At 43.4% G+C, this 24,521-nt stretch overlaps 1 protein-coding gene across 2 annotated transcripts in view; it reads left to right on the top strand.

Annotated features, from left to right (window-relative positions):
- LOC136587051 (KAT8 regulatory NSL complex subunit 1-like) overlaps positions 1-23,694 on the top strand; it is a 70,405-nt gene extending 46,711 nt beyond the window's left edge. Inside the window, exons 4-14 of one of the 2 annotated variants that reach the window (XM_066585476.1) lie at positions 1,102-1,220; positions 7,037-7,241; positions 7,637-7,796; positions 14,610-14,768; positions 15,047-15,193; positions 15,764-15,906; positions 16,197-16,315; positions 16,543-16,594; positions 18,511-18,623; positions 21,540-21,798; positions 22,634-23,694. In XM_066585476.1, coding sequence (XP_066441573.1) covers positions 1,102-1,220; positions 7,037-7,241; positions 7,637-7,796; positions 14,610-14,768; positions 15,047-15,193; positions 15,764-15,906; positions 16,197-16,315; positions 16,543-16,594; positions 18,511-18,623; positions 21,540-21,798; positions 22,634-22,942 — 1,785 coding nt within the window. In that variant the 3' untranslated portion in view covers positions 22,943-23,694. The remainder of the gene's footprint in view (positions 1-1,101; positions 1,221-7,036; positions 7,242-7,636; positions 7,797-14,609; positions 14,769-15,046; positions 15,194-15,763; positions 15,907-16,196; positions 16,316-16,542; positions 16,595-18,510; positions 18,624-21,539; positions 21,799-22,633) is intronic. The other variant, XM_066585477.1, reaches the window with a different exon arrangement.
- Positions 23,695-24,521: the final 827 nt, after the last annotated feature.

The following is a 24,521-nucleotide window of genomic DNA, read 5'->3' as shown; positions in this document are numbered from 1 at the left end:
GGGAGAGAAGGAGAGAAAGATCTCCCCTCCGTTCCTCCCCGCTCTCCCCTGCAGCTCCCCGCTCCGTGCCGGAACCCAAATCTTTAGACCCGAGCACAGCGATACTCGGATAAAGCCAATTACTCGAGCGAGTAGTGCTTATCCGAGTACGCTCGCTCATCTCTAATTAAGAACAAGAACCCCACCAAAAGGTGGCCGACCACCTCCCCCCACCCCCTCCACCATTTCACTTCACTTCACAAATTTTAGGCCTCCTGTCCACGGCGAAAATCAGGCCCGCTATGGATTCTCCATGGAGAATCGGTATCGGGTCCCTCCTGCCCTGTGGACATGAGGCATTAAAATAAGAATAAACTTACCTGCTGCGGGCCGTGCGTGTCTTCCCTTCTTCGTGGCCGGATCTTCTTTCTTCGGCCTGGCGGATGTGCTCGGCACGCCGGCTGCGTGCCACCCGCATGCGCCGGGCTGAAGAAAGAAGATCCTGCCGCGGAGGAAGGAAGATCTGCATAGCCCGGAGCAGGCGAGTTTAATTCAGGCGCGGGTCTCCTGCGAAACTGGACGGCTTCCATAGGCTTCAATAGAAGCCTGCGGGAGCCGTCCCCGTGGGAGACCCGCACCTAAATGGAGCATGTCCATTTTTTTTCATGCTCCAGAAATTTTTTTAATTCACTTTTATTGATCATCTGTGGGTATTTATCTACCCGTGGGTGGTCAATGCATCCCTATGGGACGCGGATCCGCGTGCGGGTGATGCGCTGCGGATTTTAATTCTTCTTTTCCACGTGGACAGGAGGCCTTAAGATTTTTAAGTACAGTATTTGGTATTAAATAGTAAAAATGACTTGTCCCACAAAAAACAAGCCCTCAGGCATTTACGCCAATGGATAAATAAAAGTTAAGATTTTTTGAAAGTGGGGAGCTCAAACTAAAAATAAGAAAAAAAAACAAAACACAAGCCAGGTCATTAAGGGGTTAATACAGAGTTTTGTTTAATGCTGAAGCGGTACGTGTGTCTGGAAGCTTTTTGTTTTAGTTTTCCTTTAAGGGAACGTTCACCTTCATGCTTCATTTTGAAATCCTCTTTTGCCTTCTTTCTTTTAGTGTTCCCGACTTACAGAGTCTGTTGAAAATGTTGCGTGTCAAAATCCTCCCACCACATCAGTGTGTGCATCCCCCGGATCCCAAAAAGCATCTCGTCAAGTCAACGGATTTATTAATTGGTTAGTGTTTTCAGGTTGCTACTCACGTGAAACCTCATGAATATGGCTGATGACTGGGGCGAGCAGAAGGTGGCCGTCTTGTCGTTTGCCTCTGTAGCATATTCTCCTGAATTCTGGTTTAGGGAAGAAAACGTTGTCTTCTCTACCGAAGGGGGAAAAAGCTTATTTGAGCACCACCATCTCCTGATTGCACCAGCAGCACCTCGTGGTTGTGGCTGCAGGCATCTTCAGTGTGTAAATGTTGTGGCCCATTTTGCTCTTTTACGTTCAATCAACAACATAAACTGATGCTTTTATGTGAAAACTTATTGCAAGTAACGGCCAGAAATTCCGACCGTGAAGGCTTTTAACTTTTTTTTTCTTTTTCTATAGAGAACCACTAAGGTTGTCATGGTAGCACTAACCTACATTATCATTATTTTTTTTTTTTTTTGTTCACTGATCAAAAAAGCGCAGTGGAGCTTTAGCTGTTTTGTTTGCCTTTTTTCCAGCTTGTGCATGCCTTCTAAAACACACAATGTGGTGTGTATATTGACCTACATGATACTGGAGTGACCTATATCTTCTGCCCTCCACAATTGTTTACACCACTAGTTGGTTCTTAACCCCTTGATGCAGCACTCGTAGCCATGTAATTCCCCTGAGCTAAATAGGTAGAAACAGGATTGCAGGGTGCTGATGGGTTTCCATGGTAGCCAGGAAGCTATCCTACAGGCATACTACACTGCAATACCAATAATTGTATAATAATTTTTTTTTTTTGTTACAAATGGCTGACCCTGCAATTAGATGGGAGTAATTTAAATTAACACTATGTATGTGTGTGTGTGAATATGTGTATATATATATATATATATATGTATATATGTATATATGTATATATGTATATATATATATGTATATATATATGTATATATATATATATATATATATAAAAATAAATTAAATAAATATTATATATATATTATATATTTATATATATATATATTATATATTATATATATATATATATATATATATATATATATATATATATATATATATATATATATAAAAATAAATTAAATAAATAAATATTATATATATATTATATATTTATATATATATATATATATATATATATCTCTCTCTAATGTTTTTTTTTTGTTTTTTTTTTTAACCAAAGCCTTGAGGTATGCTTGGGATCATTTTCCAGTTGGAAGGTCCTATGATGTGTAAGCTTCAGCTTGCATACAGAAGGCCTGTTTTCTCCTAGGATTTTCTGATACTTGATTGAATTCATTTTAGTCTCCACATGCAGTTTTTGTTTTTTAAAATTTCATTTTTTATTTATTTTTTGCAGACCGCTCTCTAAGCGTTTACGCTACTCATGCGCAATGGTAATTGCTTATGGCCTGCGGTTAGCTCATATCCATAGATATCTATTGAGGCCATTCGCGCAGAATCCATGCTAAAATACAGCATGCTGCGTTTCTGTTTTTTTTTCCTCATGGAATCTACAATTTGCATCCACGCATCTGAGCGAAGGAAGCTCATGCCTTTCAGTGCCCACATATCGTCCATGCGGACAACTATCGTGGAATCTGTAAATCAAATCCTGCCCCGTGTGAGCCCGGCCTTAAGAGTCTGCTGTTTAGTTCCAGAATGAGCAGCACCTTATGGTCCATTTACACGCGAAGATGATCGCTCAAAATTAGTCAAACTGCCAGTTTTGAGCAATCATTTTGCATTAGTAGCGAAGTAGCTTAATTTGCATGTATTTAGAGAACAGTGGGTGGTCTGTTCTATAAATTCATCGCTTTTGTTCTGGCACGGGCAGCAGGATGCATACAGGGCCATCCGCGCTGCCCACAGAGAACACAGCATGCCATCCATCTATCAGGGACGACTGCTTTTATGCGTAGCTGAACTCAGCGATAAACGAAGAGTGCACAATGGGCACATGTTTACACGCAACGCTGAGAAGCCGTTGTTTGGATGAATTTTGAGCGATAATCGTTGTGTGTAAATCAGCCTATAGACTCTTGTCTGGTATTGCAGATAAGTTCAATTGATTTACGCAATACCTGATGCAGCCTTTAGAGGAGTGGCACTCTTTTTGAAAGCAAGCTGCCATTGTCTTGAATCTGGCACCTTAAATCCACTAAAAATACACACACAACTTCACATAAATTTCCACATCATGTGCCCAGCTCAAGTCCAGAGATTGATTGGAAAGGAGAAGAACTTGGTGTAAGAAAAAAAATTCTAAACTTCTGACCTGTCCCCAGTGACATGCTAGAAATTTGGATCCGTGGGGTTTGGGTGCTTAGACCACCAGCAATTGCTAAAGTTAATGGACAAACACTCGTGTGCATCGGTTTTGCTGTTATCGGTGATCTGTGTACCGACTCATAGCCTTTGGAGACTGTAGACCGCTGCAAACAAGGCCAAACAACTGCAACGCTCGCATGAGCGCTACTGACTCTTGGTATTCGTCATCCATGAGGTTCTCTGCACCTAGCCCCTATGGATCAAAGCTTCCTGCATGTCAGAAGGTTTTAACCCCTTAACGACACAGATCACAGGGTGTAGTTCGCTTACCACGGCACCTAGGGCCTCTAGTACTGCCACAGATAATTGGCTATTAAAGTAACACACGAAGACCGTTGTCTGTTAAAGAAAATACACAATGCCAGAATTACGTTTGTGTTTAAAAGCGATCAAAAAGTTGTACCTACTTCGAAATGGTACCAATAAAAACTACTGGCTTTACTACAAAAGAAACACAACCTACCATAACTATTGGAAAAATAAAGTTATGGTTGCCAAGTAGTACAGAAAAAAATTATATATATTTGATATCTTACTGATCCATAGAATAAAGTTTGGGATCAGCGAAAGGCGTCTGACAGGGCTGCATCCTCTCACCCTTGTTTAACCTACATGTGGAAGTGATCAGGTGGAAAATGGACCTAGACGAGTTGGAAAATAAGTGGAAAAAACATCTACATTCTCCGTTATGGGGATGACACAACTTCGCTTGCAGGAACAGAAGCAGGTCTGATGCCGCTGATATGGAAGATTAAAACAAAGTTAAAAAAATGGGCCTTTGCCAGAATTAAAGAAGGCTAAAATTATGACAACTGCAAAAAATGGCCAAATTCAAATCAAAATCGACAATGAGGTCATAGAAGGATTGCGAGACTTCATCTTCCTTGGCTCAAAAATTGACCAGGCTGGAGAATCTATGCCAGTGATAAAACGTAGGAAGCACAATGCTAAACATGGGCAAATCCTGGAAAATTAGGGATATCGGTATAGCAACTAAACGCAAGTGCAAACCACCGTTTTCCCCATAGACATGCATGGATGTGAAAGCTGGATGGCAAAGGCTGATAGGAGGGTTGATGCGTTGGAGCTGTTGTGCTGGCAAAAGCTGCTGCGTATGCCCTGGACATATGCCCTGAATCGTGATATACCTGATATATCGCTGGAGGGGAAGAGGACTGGACTCGGACTTATAGATTCTGGCCATATAATGCGAGTTGCTAGAAAAATCTATAATGCTTGGACAGATCAGTGGCAAAAGGACATGATGGCTGCTACTGTCAGAGCTGATACTGGCATGGATATCACACAACTGAAATAAGCAGTGCAAACCCGAAAAACATGGAAGGAGGGAGTATTTAGGGTCGCCAACAGCTAACGAGAACAACAATCTTTGCTGCAATGTGTAGAACATAAAAGACAAGACGCACAGAAAAAAATGGGGATATATAGAATTTTTTTTCAACAATTACACTCCACTTACAAATGTTTCTTTGCTACATTATAAGGTAAATTAAATGTGTTTAAGGGGTTAAAAAGCTTGATTACACTTTTTAAATCCAGAAGGGGTCTCTTGATACTCCGCATTAATTTTGGGCATGAAAGTTCACACAATGACTCAAGTAAGTTTTAAGTATAAAATTGTGCTGACATACCGTAATGTAAAAGGATTATCTTGCTTCCGGACAGTCATGTGTTCCATGTAGCACTCATCTGACCTCCCATAATGCATTGCTCTTGTAGCTAAAAACCAGCAGGATTCTCCTGTATTTCGGCTTTATCGGCTTTATCGGTGAATAACATTTTCAACAGTAATGTGGATGTTAACCCCTTAGTAACCAAGCTTTTTTTCTTTCAATTTTCGTTTTTTCGTCACCCCTTCTTAAAAAGTCATAACTCCTTTCTCCATCGACGTTGGCTATATGAGAGCTTGTTTTTTTTATGGGGCGAGTTTTTTTTTTTTTTTTTTTTTGTGGTACTATTTAATGTACCATATAATCTACTGAAAAAGTTTAAGTGGAGAGAAATAAAAAAATGAAAATCTGCCATCTTTTGGTGTCTTGTTTATACGGCGCACGAACTGCAACAAAAATGACAGTTTTATTCTATGGGTCAGTACAATGCCAAACTTACTGTATCTTTCACTCTTAAGATGCACTTTTTCCCCCTCCAAAGCGGGGGGGGGGGGATTGCTGCATCTTAGAGCGAATGTGCCAAAATTCCTCGCAATTGAGAGTTTACTGCGTGACCGTAATTTAGTTTGTGCGATCGCATGTTAAATTCGCAAACGCACAGACAAATCTGTGATCAGTTAGCAGTCTTCTCTCCTTCCATTGCCGCCCATGCGTACCGCTGATTGCTGGTGAGCGCCGGCGGTAACTGCTGCTGCTCCCCGCCTCCACCAAACTTATTTCCTTCCTGCCACCCACAAGTGCCGCTGTGACACGGAGCTCCGGTTTTTCAGACCTCGGCTGCTACTTATGGTCTGTTGCCCGGAACTTTTCCCTGCGCTGTCCCTGGGTGAGTTCAAAATATTTTTTCCTGCTCTAAAACGGGAGTGCAATTTTATAGAGTTAAAAATACGGTATATCGTTTGTGTTTTCAATTTTGTTTGTTTTGCTGTGCTACTTGTATTTTTTCAAAGACATTTCATTTTTTAAATTTTCTACTGCCACCTTCTGCACACAATAGCTTTTTCAATTTTTTTCGTTAACCTAGTTGTGCAAGGGCTCATTGTTTTGTGGGATGTCCTGTAGTTTTGTTTTTTGTTTTTTTCTGTCTCTCTTCCCCCCCCCCCCCCCCCCCCCAACCTCTTAACGTTCATTGTGCTGGGTTAACAATGCGTTATTTTGATCAGACTTTTATGGACGCAGAGATTCCAAATTTTTCGACAATCTGTGACAGCGGCTGAAAACAGCATGGTGATGGAATTCTCCTAAGGAAACAAAGCCATTCACTTCTATTGTGAAACAGACACCTCTTTGGCATCTGCCTTACAAAGTTCCTGTTGGTTTACGTTCTGTTTAGAGTATAGAATAGAGTAGTCAGCTATCTTTACAATAGAAGTGAATGGAGCAGTTTGTTTCCTTTGGGGGATTCTGTCAGCTGTGTTCAGCATCTGTCACGGAGCCCCTGCATGTTGTCACATAGCGTATACAATAACATTATGTCCCTAAGGGCTCACGTACACTACTGTTTTAATTGCGTATTACACATGTGCTGCACAGACGCATGATACCTGCAGCGGTTTTTCGTACACCCGTGGACATGAGCCCTAACTCATTTGATAAACTGTAACCAGAGTTGCCACTTATCTCCTTTATTGGAATTCGTGTATGAGCAGCCGAGGAGGATATGGATGAATGGTCTAACGCCAACATATCCAACTGGAAGATTATTTTATGCTAGTTTTGGAAACCTTTCTTCTGCTAGAGTAACATGCTGGCAATAATAATCTGTAGTTATTGACTTTCTGGGTCTTCATTTGCTGCTTCTCTCCTCTGCAGTGTGCGTTCCAGTCTGTCTTGTAATGGTTCCGCAGAGGAGCTGGATCCTGAAGAAGTGCTGGGGAAAAAACGCCGTGTAGAAGGCCTGCCTACAACACCAGCGCTCCCTGACTCCACCTGTGTGGCAGCCAGAACACGGCCCTTGCGTGGACATAAGAAACGGCGATTGGTCAGGTCCAGTGAAGTGGCGTCTCTCAGTAGGAAGGTAGTAATGCACTTTTAACTTGTCCTGACTGCAGATCACAATACTGAAGTCAATTCTTGTGCATAGGGAGGTTTTATTCCAAAGAGGTTTAGTTTCTGCAGTGCAAGTTTCTAAAATCAGAGTTCCCTTAAGAAGGCATTATAAATCCTTGACCCTCGTCATATTAGTGCAGATGGTACCCATAATTTTAGCTGTAGTAAATTTGCACAGCGCTGCATGGTTTGAATTAGACCGATCGAATGTGTAAGGGATAGCCTCTGTAATGGATATACATTATAATCATTTTGTTTTGCAGTTCCCTTGCATGAATGAAGTGGTTATATTGTGATTACTCATAAGTTCCCCTTTTCTACCTGCCCCTATGTATATTTTGACCATCTTTTTCTTGTATTTAGCCACAGAAGCAACTGTCTGCAAAATGTAGCTGTGAGCCTCCAACTACTTGTATTCTTTGTGGGTGCAAGACCTACACGAAGACTGCACATCCCAGCACCATGAGTGAGCGCATAGCACTAGTAGATCCATGCTACCACCCCATCCTCTCCTTCCCCTACGGTAAGCTGCGAGATGACGGACTGCATCCTCTGCACTGTATGTAAAACACCATGACTAAAAATTAGATGTAGCTTCATAGTGGAGCTGCCATTAGTACATCTCAATCACTTAAAAAGCATGTTCACAAGTTATGTCTAAATGGTTCAGTATTGCTATGGTTGCCCAGGAGTTTCCACTGCCTTGAATTATAACTAATAATGCCTTTTTCAGGCTACATATATATCTACGCACAGTATTGATCAGCATTTCTGTATTCCACTTTGGTAGAAGTTTATAGTTGGGCCACAAAGCCTCCCAGCAAAATAATTGACTACTTTTTGGGGAGCACTTCTATACTTTATAGAGCTGACTGGCCTTGCTAGAATCTGCAGGTTGGACTGACTAAACAGCCATCAGGGGCCCAAAGTGCTACTTAAAATGGCCAAAAAGGAAATGCATATTTAGCAACGCAAACGCTAACTTTAAAAACAAATTCAATGCAGTTAAATGGACACCAACCTCTTACACAACTTGTGCTCATCTAACGGCCTTTGTGTGTATCCTCAATCTTCTAATATATTTGCAATACTTCAAAACTTGATTTATGGTAGTAAAATAGGTTTTTAATTGCCTGCCACTAGGGGTCTCCCTTTCAGCACCTTTGCAACCCATTGCCTGTAATGCATTCTGCTTCTCTAGTAAGGGCTCATTTACAAGACTCTGTAAAATGCTGTCGATTTCCGCAGTGTTTTACCAGTCTGTGTGAGATGTCAGAGAACGTGCATCCCAGTGAGTGCACTGTACATAATCGCGTATCTCACGCGCATGGTCATGCACAGTGTGACTGCCTTTTTTTTTTTTTTTAATTTCCCACTCTCTTTTATAGCAGGGTTGTGTATGAAACCGTCGCCCATATGCAATGTATTGCGTGTGGGCAGCGTTTCATACACTACCCATACAAAAGTGCAGGGCTTACACTGCGTGGTACATGGAGAAATACAGCATGCTGCGGTGTGTCTCACGCGTACCTACAGTGTTTATGCACTAGCGTGAACAAATCAATGAGAGGATTTACTTTCATTGACTCCATTCACCACGTGTCATGCAGCCATACATCCTAGCCGTAATGTGTCAAAATCGCAGGCGTGCGAATGAGCCTTACCAGGGACATAGAGATGTCCTGCTAGCAGTGGGAACACTTGGCTTGAGCAAGGTTTCGCTTGCTGTCACAAATCTGTTGACAAAGCAGAAGTTGAGACTTTGGGCTAGTAATAGGGGTCTGCGGGACGGTGTATGACACACCTTTTTTGTTGCTGCTTTGCTGAATATCCAACTCTTCTGTTACTACATGCAAAGTGGTAGGCATTCAGATGCTGATTGGAGCATGGCTACGTAAAGCAGCATGGGATTTGTGGGAGAGTGTGCCCTAACCAGTACAGTACTGGCAGAATGGCTGGCTTAAGACTGACCCCCACACCCCACTACCTGTGAGTGAATTGCAAACAGCAGGGTAGCAGAAAAATGGCAAAAACCTATATGGAAAACTTAATTGATAAAGCTGAAACGGCAGCAGAGCAAAACAGCCAATGAAAATCCTGGGCTACTTTGTAATTTTTTTTTTCCTTTTAAGCTTTAGGTGTGCTTAAAGATCAAACTTGGAACCACACCTTATTACAAACTGGTACAAGGTCTTGCTTTACTCTTACTAATCGTACCTACAGCAAAATACCTGCCCTGATGAGGGCAATCCCACACTGGAAAGTCACCCCAATATGCCTTGGTTTAGTCACTAATTGGCATTTCCATTTCATAACCTACAAGGGCAGAGGACATAATCAAGAGAGTCACAGTTCAGCAGGAGGCGTATATAATTGCAGTTGATGATCGCTTCTCACCAAAAATGTTTATGATCGCCGCTTACCTCTTCTACATAGTTGGTAGTATTGATAGCGGGACAACAGCTCATTGTGGTTTGTCTATGGACATGCAGGATGTCGAGTACTTTGACAACCTTATATAAATGTTGTACTGTTGATCTTGCCTGGCAATACTTTGCATGTTTTCAATGGTAACAATTCAAACTGTGGCTGTATTTCTTGTCCATTGCATTGGGGGCCATAGAACTAGGAGGCGGACACTAGGCAAAGAGTCATTCCATTCCCCCTACCAGCTATACTCTTCCCATAGGCATTCAGCTAAATCCACTTTAGCTCGGTGTCTGTAGGAGGCAGACCTGCTCTGCAGGTCTTCTGTCTGGTCTTATTTTAGTTTATTTTTCCTTCTTTCCCTAAAGCTAGGAATGAGCTAACTTCTCTGATTGTCCCCAAGTGTGGAGGGTGACTAGTACTGCATCAGACATTAACCACTCTGCTTCCCTCCAAGCATGGGGTCTCATGAGATTCCTGCTGGCTCCCCCACAACCAGCGATCTCTCACCATTTAAATGTGAGTCACTGAAGATTTGACCCTGAGGATGATTATGATTAGGTGAGAAAACAAGTCTAGGTAAGTATGATGCCATTGACCCGCACTTCCACACTTCATCTCATACGCTTCCCTCAAACCTAAGTTGGAGAACTACAGGTCCTTCTCTTCCTACCATTCCGCTTCCCTGGGAAAATATACAGTCTTTTCTTGTATGACCTCCAGCGCTAGTTGCCATCTGTGGCCCGTGATCCTCAACACTAAGGGCGTTCTTCACCGTATCCCCTCACCTTGCTGCAAAAGATCCCTTCCTACTGTGTCGCTATAGGACGGCCGCTGGAGAAGCTGGTCTTCTGATTGACATGTGCTGGTGGGGGTGGGTCTTTCCCCTCGCAGTCCTGTAGCACTATAGGAAAGCCATTACGGGAACTGGGACTTTTCTCCATTTTTTATCACTATAGAACAGCTGCTTCCTCCAACACCACCCCACTTGTGACCCTCCCTCTAGATGAGGATATGCAGCCAGCTGCCTCTGGCAGCATTTTGGGGAAGTATGAGCAGATAAAAGCTACCCAGCTTACACATTGAGTGCGTTAACGTTCACAAGCCCTCAGACGGAGCAATGGTTACCCCTCTCTGACCAGTCTTAGTCAGCATGACTTTTTTTTTAGAGCAAAACCCAAATTTTCCCAGCCCATGACTCTGGACCTTCAGGTAACCGTTATTGCCTGCATGTCTGCTATAGAGGTACTGCCCTAGACTTAAAATGTCCTTAACTAAGGGCCGCATGCATCCCAGCCTGTCTTGTTGCCAGGCAATCAATAGGGTGAACCCCCTTCGCTCAGTATCCAAGAATAAATGCCATATACGATGGCCATACTCGTGCATATCCTTTTTTTTTTTTTTCGTGTCCCGTACTAGTTTTCCCCTGGTCTTGTCTACTTTGCCTGTACCAGGTATACAGGGCATGGATGATGGATGATTTTCTGCCTTTCACACAGAGCGAGAATGTAGCTCTTACAAGTGCACTTTAGCCTCTCCCTATAGGACGGGTAATTATTGTATGACTAGTGTATGCCTGACGCAACTATACCGTTTTGGCAAACCTCAAGCCAGCTCTCTTACCCCCAACATAGAAGGCATGATGGTATTACAGCATGTTCATGTATTACAGCAGTTATGCCTAGTGTCATCAACCTTATTACCCCCTCCCAGCAGAAGTAGTGTAATTGCTGTAAGGCGAGCCTCCATAGCTCTCCCAATTACCCTATGATATCGGTCGCTTCATCCCTTTTCATAGGAGGAGTAATTATAGTACAGTGAGATTCTGTATCTCTCATCACTCTGTATATCCCATGACTACTGACAGCCATCATCTGTCTCATTACCCTCTTCCATAGCAGGTGTAATTGTAGTACAGAGACTCTGTACCCCTCATACCTCTGTTTTTATCTCAGGACTACTCAGAAGTCATTTGCCTCATTACTCTCTTCCATAGGAGGAAAACTTGTATTATTACTAGACTCCGGTCTACACAATTATGATGAGCAGCATATGCCTCGTCACCCCTTCAATGTAGGAGTCGTTGTACTGCTGTGATACTCTATCACTCATGTCCGTACAGGTGGGGGGGATTCTTAGATTGTAAACCGGGTCATTCTTGGCTGTGTTGGCAAAGGCAACTCTCAGGTTCTCATGTCATTGCCAGTTAAAGCAGTCAGTCAATGGCATCTTATCTCTGCATTTCTTGCAGTGAATGCAAGTAATCAGCCTCATTACCCTCCTTCCCAGTAGTAATCTGTATTATATCAGATACAGGACTAATGGTATTTACTTCAAATATTCGGTTACTGCCTTATTCCTTTCCACAGGAGCAGCATTGTATATTCCCTGTACCCTCTAGCACATATGCTTTTGCAGTGAAGGCGCAGGTTAGGCAACCTCATAACTACATCTGTCGGTGGAGGTATGAAAAGGTGTGTAAGGAAGATTGTGAGGACCTTTTCAGTTGGTACATGGCCCCTGTGAGTTACTAAGCTCTCCTACGGCAAAGCGTAACCACCATGATCATCAGTCCGCATTAGGCAACTACTGCAGCCCCTTCCATAAAAGGGTAGGCAGTTTATTACAGCCATTGGTAATTAAAAGCCTAAACGTTTGGACAGTACGGCAGACGGGTGCATTCCATTGTATTCACTTGTAGCCCTCTGGACATCAAAGCTTCATACAACCCGGTCTTTCTTCCAATCAACTTTTTTTAGGAACGGCTCCACGTAATCCAAACAGTAGCACAGACACTTGCAGCATCCTGACTCTTTATTCTCTGGTGCTGTTCGCTCTCCATTCGGACTTGGTCATCTAAGAGTCTGGTTGTTTCTCTCTATCATCCCGGGACAGAGCAGACACAGATCCTACCTTGGTATCATCATTTAGGTTCTTCTCGTTAGTTGCGGCGTCTGGAGGGCAGAAGAATGATTTAAGAGAGCTAAAGCAGAAAGAAACTAGACTGCAGCAACTGCCTACTAGCTAACTAAATGCACACATCACTACGGCCATATCGGTGATGCCCAGCGGACTGTGGCGAGCTACGTCCCATGTTACAACTCTTCTAAATCTGAGCAGGCTGCCGTGGGGCCAGCATGTCCACCTGTCAAGAACGAAGTCTAAGGCCTCATGTCCATGGGGAAAATCAGGCCCGCTACGGATTCTCCATGGAGAATCCGTAGCGGGTCCCTCCTGCCCCACGGACATGAGGCTTTAAAATAAGAATAAACTCACCTGCTGCGGACCGTGCGTGTCTTCCCCTCTTTGCGGCCGGATCGTCTTTCTTCGGCCCGGCGGATGTGCTCGGCACGCCAGCTGCGTGCCACGCGCATTCGCCGAGCACATCTGCCGGTCCGAAGAAAGAAGATCCTGCCGCGAAGGAAGGAAGATCTGCATCGCCCGGAGCAGGTGAGTTTAATTCAGGCGCGGGTCTCCTGCGGATCCAGACGGCTTCCATAGGCTTCAATAGAAGCCTGCGAGAGCCGTCCCCGTGGGAGACCCGCACCTAAATGGAGCATGTCCATTTTTTTTCATGCTCCAGAAATTTTTTAATTCACTTTTATTGACCATCCGCGGGTGGTCAATGGATCCCTATGGGGCGCGGATCAGCGTACGGGTGATTCGCTGCGGATTTTAATTGTTGTTTTCCCCATGGACATGAGGCCTAAGGCACTCTTTTTTTTTTTTTTTTTTTAATCTATATGCTCATGGTTTCTATATTGGTCGACCTCCTATGTTCATTGGTTCTCGCCTACTGCTCACATACAAACTGATTTAGCTCCGTGTCTTTGGGAGGGTTATAGCTGGCAGGAGGCATTCACTCAAGGTCTTGCTGTGTCCCCAAATGAATGTGACAAGAAAGGGATTTTACTTTAACAAAAATCCTGTTATGTCCACTAATAAACTGACTCCGATACCCATGTCTGTCACAAATGTGGCAACAGTCACCAAACTCCAAATACACATAGTGGTGTTTATCTTGCTTGTCGATGGGCTTTCTTTATTTATATATTAAGAATGGCTGCTGTTGCTAAACAGAAATACCACCTAGGGACTAACCAGGGCAAATCGGCCATGTTGAGTATGGGTATTCCACTCTAGGTAGCATTAGAGGACACAATGGTGTAAGGCCCCCAGAACCGGGTTGTGATTATGTAATAACATGGTGTATGTTTGGTTATCACCACATTGAATAAATGCTTTCACATTGCGTTTGTCGGCTGGATTTCCTGATGTGTGCATGTGGTAGACTCCTCTGAATAGGCATACAGCAGCATCTGCTGGGGTAGATTGCGACCCAAAATCAATTTATAGTATAATTTTTTTTACTGGATGACTTTTTGGAATAGTGCTGCAGACTGGGCAGTGTTTGTACACCAAAAAAAGTCTTACACCAGCCTGAGAAGGGAACGACTGCTTATGGATAGGAAGCCCTCTGGCGTACCGTTTACATGCCATGGTCAGGATGGACTGCACATGTAAGCTGCAAAATAGCCGCGATCACACCTATCTCCGACCGCTGCTGTCACAACCTGGGTATACTGCAGGCTCGCTTCATACCCACCCTGCACCTCTGTGACATGTACATCACGGAGGTAAAAGGAGTTAAGACCGAACACTTGCATGCCAGCGTTTAATATAAGCGGCACCAGCCATTCAGTGCCCCAACCTTCCCCACAAGAGTGCCAGAATCGCATTGCAGGCTATAGGTTGTGCACCCCTGGTCTTAAATGTGTGCTTGGCAAGAAAGTGCCGACAGTTCATCTAATTTTGTATCATCATTACGTATTTTTTTCATATTTATTAAAACTGACATGCATGTGTTCTGATTCCTAACTATACTTTCATCGGCTGCTTCGGTTTTTAGATACCCCCCTTAACTTGCACTTTGAAGCGTTGCTGAAAGAAGACAGGCAGTTCCGGTTCTCTCACAAACTCAAAGCTCTTAAGTTTTCTCAGCTCAGCAAGAAACCCTCAGAAAAGTTGCGGAGAGACTGTTCTAGCCCGACGCCGGATTTCACAGGCAGTAAGTGCCACTGGATGCCGCTTTCTGGAAAATGCCTCTACCTGGTGGTTCTATGGATATTGCAACCCCTTTAAGTGTCATTTGTTCTTCCTCTGAGACTTTTCTTTATAATGCGGTTACTTACCCATAAAATCCTCTAGCTTTTGTACATGACAAGGATGCTACATAGAATGGTGCGTGGCTCTTTTCTCATCTATGCCCTTTTATGTGAATTGCTTGTAGTACTCCCTTTCAACACGTAGGGGCAGTAGTAAGCAATTACCCTTTTTGTGCGACAGGTAGCTGTTATGGTAGAAGTGACCAAGAAAGGCTAAACCAACATCGAACCGAAACCTGGTCAAGGAATGTTAGATTAACCCCGGACTCTGCAGCGGAAAGAACTAAATTACAGCTTCGCAGAACGCCTCCAAATCCAACACATTCAGGTGAGACCAACTTGCATCTTTTAGGCACATGCTACTTCATATTCATATAACCTTTTGGGAAATGTACCTTTTTTTTGCGCTCCTCCCCACTGTAAGGATCCATTGCAGGTTTTGAACCTTTTAGGAGAAAAATATCCTGGACAGTAGTAAGTGCATGAAGCTACTTTTCTAGTGAGTTGCAGGAAATCATGTAGGTGGCAGTTGTCATGGGGCGCTGATATTTTAATCTATGTACTTCTCCATGCAGGCTTTTACCTAGGTTTCAGCTTGCTCAGGAATGAATTTCTGTGCTATTTGTAGGGGCTGTTCACGCTCCCTGGCACTGATTTGGTCAGTAAACATGTAGCCGGTCTTGTTACTAAGTAAGCCTTTTCACACTTCTCATTTTTGCTCACAGTGGTGACTTTGTACAGCCGTGCATGCTGCAGGCTTGCAGACACTTTTTAAAAAATAATTTTCTCTTTCTTTAAGATACCTGCTCATTATTTTGCATCTCGTCTAATTGATACGTCATCTTTGATTTATGTCTTTAATCGGAAAACTTAATAATTTCCCCTTTTTGGCTGGCAGGGTCTCTGTTTCGAGAGGACAGACAGTTCAAGGGAATGCTGAACTCCAGCATACACATATCCAGCCCTGTTACTCCAAGACCAAGCAGTGCAGCCCAGCAGCTTTCATCCCTCATAGAAACGCCCCCTTCATCCAACTCGGCGGTGAGTATGGAGTATTGGGGCTTCGTAAGCTTAACCTCACAATAACGAGGTTATTCTAGAATAGAGCCACATACCTCATTACTTTATAAGGGCCTTACAAAAGCTTTCATAAATTGTCACCCAGCTTTTGTAACCCAGGTTTTCCAGAAATCTTGAATGTACACCATACTGAAAACTAAACATTGGTTCTCTCTTTACATAGCTGTTTTTTTGCCTTCAGGTCATACAAATTTTACTAAGTGGTCTGTGTTTTTATTTTATTTTTTTTTCTCCCCATTTTATCTTTTTAGGCTCTCAAGCGGAAAAGGTTTGAAAATTCATATGACATAGATAACATTGTCATTCCAATGTCTATGGCGGCTGCAGCTCGTGTGGAGAAAATACAGTACAAGGAAATTCTGACCCCTAGGTATGCATTTAGCTGGACACAAGCATTAAAATTTGACCATTGGATGACTTTCTTTTGGCAAAGTGTCTTTTCAAGGTGTCATTTGCACATGGAGTCTTGTTGGCTCATTAGTGACTTGAGTGTTGCTTTTTGTGTGTTCCTCCTTTTTTTTTTTTGTTTTTTTTAAACAGAATATTTTACTTTTCTTTGTCTTTACTATGACAGCTTATCACCTCTTATCTCCTCAGCTGGCGAGTTTTGGAGCCTTCGGAGCAAACCACCCTGGAAGTAGATCCACAAGTAAGTTTCTATGCCAAATACTTTCTGATGGTGTAAGGTGCATTCTATGGTGTGTGAAATAAAGTCAAGAAAATACCCTAACTGGTCTGTGGATGCTACACATGATGTAATATAAAATGCACTGGTATATAGAAGTGTTCCAGTACACTTTTAAAAGTAAGGCTGCCTGTCCACGGGCGTTCCGGTATCCCACAGCGGATCTCTGCTGCGGAAACCGCCGCCCGGGAGCAGGAGCCTGCAGACGGATCTCTGCTGTCAGCCTATCTGATAGGCTGACCACGGCAATTGGCAGCATGCTGCGAATTGCTGGCCACGAGCTGAGAATCTCTGATTCTCCGCTCGTGGACAGGGGCGGCTGCGCTTTTCACGCGGGGAGTGCAATGCTAAAACGCCCGTGGACAGGCAGCCTAACCTAATCAAAAGTGAAAAATTTAAATGGAGTAAAAAAAAAAATGTAGGAATACAACAAACAAGCATATTCTATTGTAACAAAAACTCAACATGTGTCGGACCCATAAGTATCTCTAATAGTACAATAACATAAGTAGGTTTGCTCTTCTATGCACTGCATGACTATTGAAATTTTGTTAATGAAACATTAGGAATTTTTTATTTTATTTTACGATTTGCAGTGTCTGAAGTATATCTGTAGGATTCCTTGATGTATGAGGCCTGGCTCACAAGGGCATGGACGGAATCCAGTGCTGAATTCCACAGTGGAATCCGTGCGTGCTTGCAGAAAAAGACATTAAAAGCAGCTTCTTACCTTTTCCGGAACCAGTGCGGTCTCCTCCGTTGCAGCCAGATCTTCTTTCTTCAGCACTGCGGATGCATCCGGGCACACCGACCCACTTGCCCAGTGCATACAGTGCCTTTTTTCCCCCTTGAATTTCCTCCTTTCCCGCAGATTGACTTCAATGGAAGCCGTCCCTGTGGGATTCGCAGTAAAATAAAGCATGCTGCGATTTCTTCCCGCATACTGAAAAGCTGTTATGCGGCACCCATGTAATCCTATGGGAAACTTGATTTGTGGATCTCCCGTGCGAGTGCCCCTGCGCAGGTTCCGCAAATCAAGTTCGCCTGTGTGAGCCAGACCTAACTGACAGATGGCACTGTATAAGCATATAGTGGCATCTGTCACCCATAAACTCCAAAAACAAAAAAAAACAAAAACCTCTTCTTAGACCAACTGCACACTGGCAGATTTTTGCTATGGAATCCGTGGCAGGCATCTGCACCACAAATCCACAGCAAACCGTCCATGGCATGTTTTGGGAAATCTATTCTTCCTGCACACAAAGGGAAACCAATTGCGAAATCCGCTCACAGAGGAAAAATCGCAGAAGGCTCCATTTTTGTGCGGCTTCAGAGCGGCTGGCTTCCATTGAAGTCAATGGAAGCCGCCTGACCGGTGGCCCTTTCACATTTGACATTGCGGAAAAGTCGTGGGACCCAGTTCATCGCATATTGATGGCGCAAGAAACAAATTAAAGAAAAATCCGTACTGCGCATGCCTGATGGCGAGCCGCCAGATCCATCTGCAGTATAGATGAAAACTAAAGAAGACAGGTACACGGGGTCGCTGGCCACGGTCAGAGCCGTAATCCACTGAGTGAACCCACGTGTGGAATCCGGCTCTGCCGTGTGCAGGCGGCCTTAAAGGGTTTTATTTTTGCAACAAAATTAACATTTGTAAACAAAAATGAGACTGAAGAATGATTGACAAAGGAAGACCCACTGTATATTCTTAAAGAGGCTATCCAGAAATGTAATTAAATAAATAAAACACTGTTCTGATATTGCGTGGTACTGAAGGTTCAGGAGAGACCCTACCTAGTGCATTAGTTCTCCCACATGATAAGCTTGTATCTCCTACACTCTGGCTTTGTTTAGTTGACTCGTTTGTGCTTCTGCAGCTTGAAGACCTGTCTGATGAGACGTATCAGAATCGTCACGGTGAATACGAGGATGTGGAACGCTCCCGCTGGGATTCCTGGACTTCAGCTGTTCCACAAAGGCGAGGAAGCAGGTACTTTAACTATTTCTCTTAACATGGCACATAAACAGATACGACTGCCCTCTGCAGGTCCCCTTTATTGTAGACTGCACACGCAAGAGCTGACCATGATGCCTCTTGAACGTAGCAATTTATTTTGAATGTGGCACTGTCCTGTATGGTCCTCCCATAGATGAAGGTGTACAAATCCTGGTGCATTCATTGCATTATGCAGTCCTGGTTAAAATCTCAGATCTTTTGTCACACGGGCAGAACTTTGTCACTAATACTTTTGAGTCAAGGTCATTCTGCAGCCACCAGTATAAACGCTTTTGTGCCAATAGCTTTGATTTTTGTGTTTAGTGTTATTCCCAGCAGGAACTTTAATGTTCAAGAATACCTAATTCATAAATTTTAGTTACACTCCCTATGTGTTTCATTATCAAATATACAGTACTTGGAAAGTGTTCACTTTGTTTATTGAGCTGCACCGGCCTATAGCTATGTGTTACTGCAGAAGGGATCAAACTATACTGTTATGGCTTGGTGCGAACCTTAACTCAGTCCAAGGTGTACTATGTTAAAAACCAGTTAAGTGCCTGCCTATGTGCGTTTACACTGTTATATCCTTTGCGATGTGCTTAGTGCGCTTCTGTTCACATATCTCCCACTCATGTATTTGCTACAGGGCAGAGGTGGCCACACATACGGGGGTATAGACCACTATCCTCTGTGATAATGTATTGTATGCCTGCAGAGTTTGTCATCATTACATGTATTCACAGTACAGGGTAATTCAGAATGAAAAAGTAAAGCTGTTTTATTCATACATAAACTGACAGAATGACACAATTTTTAATGCACTTTACATTTGCTGTATCGCCAGTGGTGCGCACAACACACACATGTAAAGTCGGAAGTCCTGTTCTGCCCAGATGTGTTCTGGTATGTCTTCTGTTATCAATTCCACTGCAGTGGAGATGTGGTGGTCTATAGCTCTTCTAGTGTCCTAAACTGCACCCACTTCATACATGTGTAAAGTGTGTTAAAAACTGAGTTCTAATATCTCCATGTCATTCTGGCTATCATGTCACTTCATGTCTGAATAAACGAGCTTTACTTCTGCACCATTCTTTTTTTAATCGCCATGTACAGAATTAACATGCTTGGAACTCTTTGTGCACCAGAGGACTTTGAGGAAGCATTTAAAGCGGTTATTTGGTAATTAAACCTTTTCAAGCCGCATGTGTTTTTTGCTATCCTCACCTGATCTCTTGCTGCTCCCATTCCGCCAGTGTCTGTTCCCCTGCGTGTTTTCACTTCTAGCTCCAACAATGAAGAGGTCTGTCCCTACGATAAGATGCTAATTGCCAGCCGAAGCGAGCCAGTGATTGGTTGATATGGTCACATGTCCCTGTTAATCTCACCAATGGTTTGCTGCAGCTGAAAGTGAAAGGGCTTTCTTCCCTGCAAAAGCACTTTTAAAATGTTTTTTCTAGAAAAACTGTTGATGACCTATTCTCAGATCATTAGTTGGCGTGTCCACTGCTCAGGACCACAGCTGATCGGGTGCCCTCTGTTATTGCCGCTACACATGAAAATTGAGCGGAAGTTGATGCTTCAGCCCATGTGCAGAAGCTAGCACTTGTAACTGCAGCTGTCACCGATTTTAAATGGAAAATGAGCCAGCAGTTGCAAAGTGCCGGCCACTACACGGGCTGCAGCAGTAGCTTCCGCTCTGTACCCCTGTGTGTAGTGGCAATGACAGCAGGTACCTGATCAGCTGTGGTCAGATCAGCTCACTGATCGAAACGTTGTATGGTGTCTGGAGGAATAAAGAAGTTTTAACTGCATCACTGCCTGCTGCCACGGTCCTTTCTATATACTGTGCTGTTTGGGGCTGAGCGATCTGGGTCCCTGCTGTGGCGTGCACATTGGACGGTCTCACCCTGAGGGTTGAATGGAGATGTGCTGTCTTGGATTTTAAATACAAGACTTGGGACCCCAGCTGATGAACTATTGATGACCTATTCTGAGGATAGACCATCAATAGTATTTCACTGGAAAACCCCTTTAATGGAAGAACTTTTTAAAAGAACAGATCCTCAGAAAATGACCTACTTAAATTAAAGGGAATTTATGGCAGCATAAACCTGGGATAGGTGTTCTCAATTTAGGCCGGTCTCACACGACCGGATTTGAATTGTGGATTCCATGAGCATATGATCTTCAGTACTACATGAATCAATCAAATGCATTGAATTATGCTATTTCGATCACATAAGCGTGATGGAACTGTGTATCCTATGAGCGAAAAATAAAATGCAGCAGGTTTTTTATTTTGCCACAAATATCCACCACACGAGCCCATTGTTCGCTATAGTTGCAGATATACCTGCCGCCCATATGCAATTACATTGTATGAGTGGCGAGTACCCGCATCATCACTTGTCGACTTCATGGGAGATGTAAACAAAAGTGTACTGTGCATGACTGCCTGCGTGAGTTTGCAGTCATGCACAGTAGAATTTTGCAGCTGTACGCCGGGTCATGGCTGGGCTCACAGCTGCAATCCACTGCAGGCCTCTGCAAGCGGATTCAGCGTACGGCTGTATGAACCCGGCCTTACCCCCTATACCCATGGCGTTTCAGAATAAATGTACTTTGAAGTTTGATGCACGACTTTGGCTCCATATGTGGCTAGTCACTGAACCAAAGGACAAGAGGTACTGGTGTGCTAGAGGTCTAAACACTAACGATTATAAAGTTATCCCCTATCCTGTGGATAGTGGATAAGGGATAACTTTAATGGTGTTATAAATAGATCTAAAGATTAATGAAATGGGTTTTTCTATTCTCTTGAGGTGTTTGCTTGTGGATGCCATTGCATACATCTGACAATTGAGTTTTGAAATGGAGTAATATTTATTCCTTCACCCCAATTCTTAGATCCTCCAACAAATCTGACGGTCGATGGACACCACAACCTTCATCCAATAGCCAGGGGTCTTTTCAGCAGCCAGCCTCTCCAGACATTGGATTCCATAGCCTTAATGATATCCCGCTAACCCTGTCATCTGCTGCAATAGACAACCAGGAGCCTTACAGTACTGTCCAATGCCTCTCTATCCACAGCCGCACCAGGGGGCTTTCCTGGAGTGAAGACACTAGATCTTCCACTCCTGAGATTCCGGATGAAGAAGAACAGGTTTATTTCTTTTTTTTTTTTGCGATATTAACTAAAAGGCACATAGTGGGGCTTATTAACTATTAATCTGTAAACTGCGCCAAAAAACTGTCAAACGTGTTGTGCACTGAAAAAAAAGTGCCAAAAAGGGTCTGACACAATGTGTCAAAAAGGTGCACTTTTTATCAAATGAATCAAACTTAAAGGTGGTATAAAAATAAGACTCTACAATCCTAAAATTCACCAGAACTACTGTGTAAAAACTGGCGCATTTTACAATTTTCCTTTTTCCCCCCCTAAATTTAAATGTGGATTTAAAAGTCTTAGACAACAATGGGGATCTCCATTCAAATGAATGGGATGTACATTTCATGCATAATCCATGACCAAATGTGTGTGAACATGTCCTTAAAGGGAACCTTGTGCCAGGTTCATGCGGCTTGAACCCAGGATGAGCATGCCAGTTGCTCCGTGTATGTGGTGGTCTGAAATGCTGTGGCGTTTCAGAATAAACACTTTGAAGTAGGACTTGGCAATAGAACTTTTGAGTTAAAAAGCTGGGCATAGCCCACATCTTACACCCCACAGCATATTCACAGACAGCGCTCTTCCTATACACTAAAGGGGAAAGCTGTCAGTCAGCATGCTGTGGGTATAGAGAAACCGGTGTCGTCTGTATTTTTGACTCTGTGGTTCGTTGCGATTCAAACTTCAAAGTGTGTGTGTTCTGAAACAGTGCAGAAGTGACTCGGGCAGCATGAACCCGGTGAAAGGTTCCCATTTAAGGTTATGTAGGTAAATGACTAATCTGCACTCTTCTGAAATGTAGTAATGTGCTGTTCTTGTCATTCTACAGATTATTGCACCCTGGGAGTCTCGTTCATTTCCCCTCTCAGACCAAGACCATTGCGCTCTCCAGAACTTGCCAGGAACACCAAACAGAGGTCGGAACAAGCTTCAGCCAGATGTCTTGTGGAATGCAGGGAGCAAGTCTGGCGTTCGGACTGAGAGTATAGACTCTGGCATGTCAACAGAAAACCTCGCCCCTGCCTCCAAAGATCCCCCTCTACCCAATAGCATTTCAGTAGTTCGATTTCGTGCCCATAGTGGTGAAAAAATCGCAAGCCTGGAATATTTTCCCGCCAGGCCGGTTAACAAGAGATGAAAGCTTCTCTTTACAAGATGTGTACGATCAGAGAATGCAAACCCCATATACTTTATTTCAGTATCAAGTGCTTGGCTGACTTGCCGGCCCAAGCGGAGACATAGGAGCCACCAGTAATGATTGGGGTTCTGGGCTCAGCAGCACGCTGAAGTAAAATGCCTGTGACAAGGTTGCAGCACAGCAAAGGCTGAACCTCATGTGCTAAACCGCGGGAAAGTCTCCAGACGTGGACGACTCCAATTTCCTGCCGCTTCCTTGAGGTGCATAAGGCAGTGTAGGTACATGAAGCAGGCTGATGTAGGCAGAGGAGAGGGGGAGGATTTAATAGGCATTTCTAAATGTCTCAGAGGTGGGGAATAAGAATCAGGTTTAGACCCTTGGCCGCCATAAGGAGTGCTCTTCAGCTTTTGGAGGCCCCTCAGGCAGCAAGAATCCTTTCACGTTTCAGTTTCCTGTTACTAGTTCTTAGTTTGTTCTATTTTTCATCACTGTTTAACTTTACAGCAGGAGAAACAGGTTCTCCCTGTGTCTGGAGCGACACCACAGAACATGGCGCCATGAACGGCGACTGGCTTCATTGATAAGGAAAGAATAATAAAGAAGCAACTGCGTTGATATTCCTCTCCCTTTCCCTGGGAACAAAATTGTGTAATTGTTGAATGAGTGGGAAGAATTGACTCCTGTCTGAGAATAGTCGGGTGTATATGGATATATGGAGGTAGATTACAAATAATAAATTCTAAATCATATTAGACCAGCTGTCATGTGTTTCACTTTTCTCATGTGTGGTGAGCTGGACAATTCTCTTAATCTAATGCTAATGGGACTTGGTAGGTGCTAGATTACCAGAGATTCCAGATAACCATAGGTTTTTGAGTTTTATTTTATTTTTTTTACTTTTCCAAACTGATAATCTCCAATGACTATTCCTGTGAACACGGTCTTGTGTGAGATGGTAGAATTGTCTTCCCGGGGCAGTCTTATTCCCTACCCCATCCCCGCTGGCACTTGGAGGACATGTAACAGGTCATGTAAAATGGCTGTCTAGATCTGACAGCCCTTTCAAAATGGTCTATAAAAGCAGATATTGGCTGCCCTGACTCCTGTCACGTTAACAGTAAAGCCTCCTGACACCATTCATGGGTTGGGTTGCCTTTCATCCACGGGAGCGGGCTCACTTACAGTTTTGTCTAAGAACATTGCCATGAATAAAGAATGGCAACTAAACCTCCTCCAAGAGCAACTTCTCCCAACGATGCAGGACAGATTTGGTAATGAACAATGCGTTTTTTCCAGCACGATGGAGCACCGTGTCACACGGCAAAAGTGATAATGACGTGGCTGGGTGAAGAAAACATATACAAAATTTCAGTGGCCAGGAAACTATCCAGCATGTCAGAGCAAATTTACAGAAGTCTTTCAAGGCAAGGACTCAGTATTTACAGTGTTGACCGTTTTTTCTTTCTTTTGGCAAGAGCTTAAAAACCTTATGTTTATGATTGAACTTCAGATTTTTAGTAATGTTTTCCATGATCTACTGAGGCAGCAAAACTTGTGTAAGGCCGGTGTCTCACAGGCA

Source organism: Eleutherodactylus coqui, chromosome 12 (genome assembly GCF_035609145.1).
Source record: "Eleutherodactylus coqui strain aEleCoq1 chromosome 12, aEleCoq1.hap1, whole genome shotgun sequence".
NCBI classification, from domain to species: domain Eukaryota; kingdom Metazoa; phylum Chordata; class Amphibia; order Anura; family Eleutherodactylidae; genus Eleutherodactylus; species Eleutherodactylus coqui.
This window is presented reverse-complemented; position numbering and strand designations above follow the sequence as displayed.